General features: G+C 34.6%; 1 protein-coding gene across 1 annotated transcript; it reads left to right on the forward strand.

Annotated features, from left to right (window-relative positions):
* The first annotated feature begins 164 nt into the window (after positions 1-164).
* Positions 165-1,804, forward strand: LOC112463797 (apolipoprotein D-like). Its single transcript, XM_025030377.1, has 4 exons — positions 165-310; positions 613-740; positions 888-1,067; positions 1,397-1,804. The coding sequence occupies exons 1-4, from the start codon at positions 200-202 to the stop codon at positions 1,539-1,541; spliced, it is 564 nt and encodes a 187-aa protein (XP_024886145.1). The 5' UTR covers positions 165-199; the 3' UTR covers positions 1,542-1,804.
* Positions 1,805-3,653: the final 1,849 nt, after the last annotated feature.

The raw sequence follows: 3,653 nt of genomic DNA on the forward strand, positions 1-3,653 counted from the left end.
TTGTATGTAAACTAATATTTACTAAAATGTAGAAAATTTTTTTCTCAGAGTGTATGATTTCTTCAAATACTATTAAATTTCATTTTGTATAATCGATAAAGTGATTATTGTATATCGAAATTCTGTGTTATAAAATTTGACATATTCTACATATTTGAAATTGATACTTTATGCGTTCTTTTTTTTTTTAGAGAAAAATATGTTGCGGATATTTGTAATCGTTATCATCGCGAATGCAGCGATGGCGCAGGTGCCATTCTTGGGTACGTGTCCAAATTTGGAAGCAATGCAAAATTTCGAACTTGACAGAGTGAGTATCAGGATAATTCATGTGAATGATCCGGAATGTACAATACGTATATAATTACTCTGAGTAATTTTTTAAATCTATTATTATGTATATAAGATTATAAAAAGTTGTTTTCTTCATAAATGAAATTATAGCTATTAATCATCTCTGTCTAAATCTCTAACTTAATAAAGAATCGAAATATTATTTTGACTTATAATTATACGTAACTTATAAAGTCAAATAATGTTTATGTCTTAAAACATATCTCTTGCGTATTCAAATTAAAAGTACATATACTATGAATATCTTTCTTTTTCTAGTATTTGGGCAAATGGTACGAAGTGGAGAGGTATTTTGCGTGGTTTGAATTTGGTGGAAAATGTGTGACAGCTCAATACGGTCTTGAGAATGACACGGTGAAGATCACCAATAAACAAATTTCCTCATTGTGAGTATAGCACGCAACGTTACCCAACTCGTAGAGTAATTTTAAACTATTAAAAGCGAGAAAGATAGAATGCGATACGAGATAGAGTGATGTCATCATCGCTGACAATTATCCACTTGGAGTAAAGATCTCTGTTCTCTTGCGTAGAACTGGAGTCGCAACGAGTATCGAGGGCATTGGAAGGTTGATTGGCAGATCTGATGACCCTAAATTGTCCGTCACTTTTCCATCCTTGCCATTGCCGTTCGATGCACCTTATTGGGTTCTAGACACGGATTACAAGTCATACGCCGTGGTATGGAGCTGTACAAATCTCGGAGTTTTCAAGTAAGTTTATATGCAAAAAGAACGTGAGAAAAATATGTATAAGAGCATTAATATTACATAAGCATTTTCCAAGTGTTTAAATGTTTGTCTAATATAAAGCTGATAAGTTTTTTTCGTATATACTATTATCATTAAATATTTGCTTCACGTTTTTGTACCGTTAAATGAGTAAAAATATATATTAATTTTTTAATAAATTATTCATTGTACATTTATGCGGTAAAGACGTATTTTCTGAAAAATAAAAGAAAAATATATCAAAGGTATTAGACTAGATCACTGAGCAGTTTTGTTAGATTGTTGAAATTATAAATGCGTTCTGTTTCCAGTGTACGAAATGTTTGGATTTTGACGCGAGAACCGAAACCGCCAATCCCAGTCGTAGAAAAGGCTTATCAAGTTATCGACAAGAACAACATCAGCAGAGCGTACTTCATTCGTACAGATCAGAAAAATTGCCCGGCCTCGAATTAAGAACGACCTATGGATCTCTACAAAGAATATGCTCGGGGGAAAATGTATTTTTTTGCGATGCAGCATTGTACGCGATTCCTTGAATTGCAAATCACAATATTTATTGCCAGTGATAATGCGGATGCTGGCTTTGCTCATGATTACTCAAGTTACGATTGTGTAACGAGTACAGCGAATGCGCTTGAATTAATAAGATTGTTGTAAATATTTATTTTACATTCAATATCAAAATATTGCGCAGTTGCAATGTTTAAAAAGTTGTATTTTTCCCTTTTTCTCTCCCTCTCTGTTTCTTTCTCGTAACTGTGATTTTTAATGCAATATATGTATATGAAAAATGGAATATTGTTCCGTGACAATGAAATTTAATTTCAACTTTAATCCAACTTAATTTAAATAATTAAAAATTTAATTTAAGGAGCTCTCTCTCTCTCTCTCTTTTCTCTATTACCTATTACCTATATTAAAACGCGTCATTATAAATACACAATGAGCATAATTATAATTATATGTGTAATTATATTGATAACATTTTGACCGCAAGATAAGAGTTTGTATGTTCTAACTTATTTGTTATGACACTTAAATAAGAGAAAAAGGAAACAGAAAAAGAATATTTTTAAAATAAAAAATGCAAATTTACTACAGTATAAATTGAAGAACATTATAGAAAATAGAGATTTGAGTGCAAGATTGCTTCGTTGTATGTGTGTGAGCAAAGATTAATAAGTAAATTTTGTAGATATTTCATACTAAAGATGATATCGCCTGAACAATCGATGATCTTGCAGTCAAAATGTTCAGATGCAAACGCATATATTATCTACATTTGTATCTCAACGGTTACAGCTACATCCTATATTTTGTATGCGTTTTTTGTACGTTCTTTATATTTTTTATATAATTAATTTGTTATGTATATTTATTTATTTGTTGGAAATATTATGACTGAGGTTGACACACACATCGATAACTTGCGTTAATTTTGGAAATTGTTATGAAATCTGTGAATAAGTCATTACTACTTCTCAGGTTGAGTAACCATATCTCGTTAATTATCGTTAATTATCCGTTCGTCATGTTATTTTATAATTATTCAATATCGTATCTATTTTTTTACGTATATTTAAAAAATGTATATAAAAATGAAAAATTTTAAGAGAAAAATAAAAATCCGTTTTTTTGTTGACGTTGTTGCACTTTTATTGCAACGTTATAACTTGTAACTTTTATAATGTACGAAGTTAGCGACTGCATGTGATGTTCTAAAACATAATGATACTTAATCATCGACGATTGGTCATGTAGCACTCTTCAATTATCATTGGGCCCGTCGGGCCCATTTGTTACACACGGACCCTTGGCTGCGAAAGGTCTTTGACCAATAAGGTTTCAGTAAACGTCGCGCACTTCTCAGCAAGTACCAGTCTCCGTTGCAAGATCGCGCGATGTACGTCGGAGAAGTGAAAAGTTCCCTTACCGTAATCAACGTATCGGCCGGTAAGAAAAGATATCTCGCGAACCAGTTATGAAAATTCAATTATGCAAAAACGACGCGAGAAATATTTAGTTATCCGCGTAACCGGCGTATAACGATAATTTACGCGCGAGCGAGCATCCGCTTTGTAATATTGCATGCATAATACATGCGGCGATGGTGAGTACAACCATCGCGGCATGTATTTATTTATCGCCGGGAAGGAACGCTAATAAATAGCCACGTAAAAAGTTTCATTAATGGGACGGTATACAAGTTCCGGGTGTAATAATCGATCGCGACGCACAGACACCGCACGCGTCGTCGAGTCGCACAAAGTTCGCGATTGCGGACGGTCCAGATCGAGCGATGACTCCCGGCGGTGTCTCCCACGTTAAAAATGCGGGAAATGACCGTGGCCGAAATAAATCGAGCAGCGACCGGCGAAAACACCGCGCGCGCAACAATACCCTTAAATTAAACAAATAACGGCGACGGGGTGTGGTCGCGTGCGAGACGGGCCTTCGGGCATTGTCACGTGCCATCCGCGCAAACAGAACACTATTCAATTGCGAACCTGCAGGATATGTCATCAGGGATGCATTGTGCAGCGAGAGAAAGAGGAGTCGCGATGA

The sequence above is a fragment of the Temnothorax curvispinosus genome, unplaced genomic scaffold (genome assembly GCF_003070985.1).
Source record: "Temnothorax curvispinosus isolate PA1 unplaced genomic scaffold, ASM307098v1 QBEX01013681.1, whole genome shotgun sequence".
In the NCBI taxonomy this organism is placed as follows: Eukaryota; Metazoa; Arthropoda; class Insecta; order Hymenoptera; family Formicidae; genus Temnothorax; species Temnothorax curvispinosus.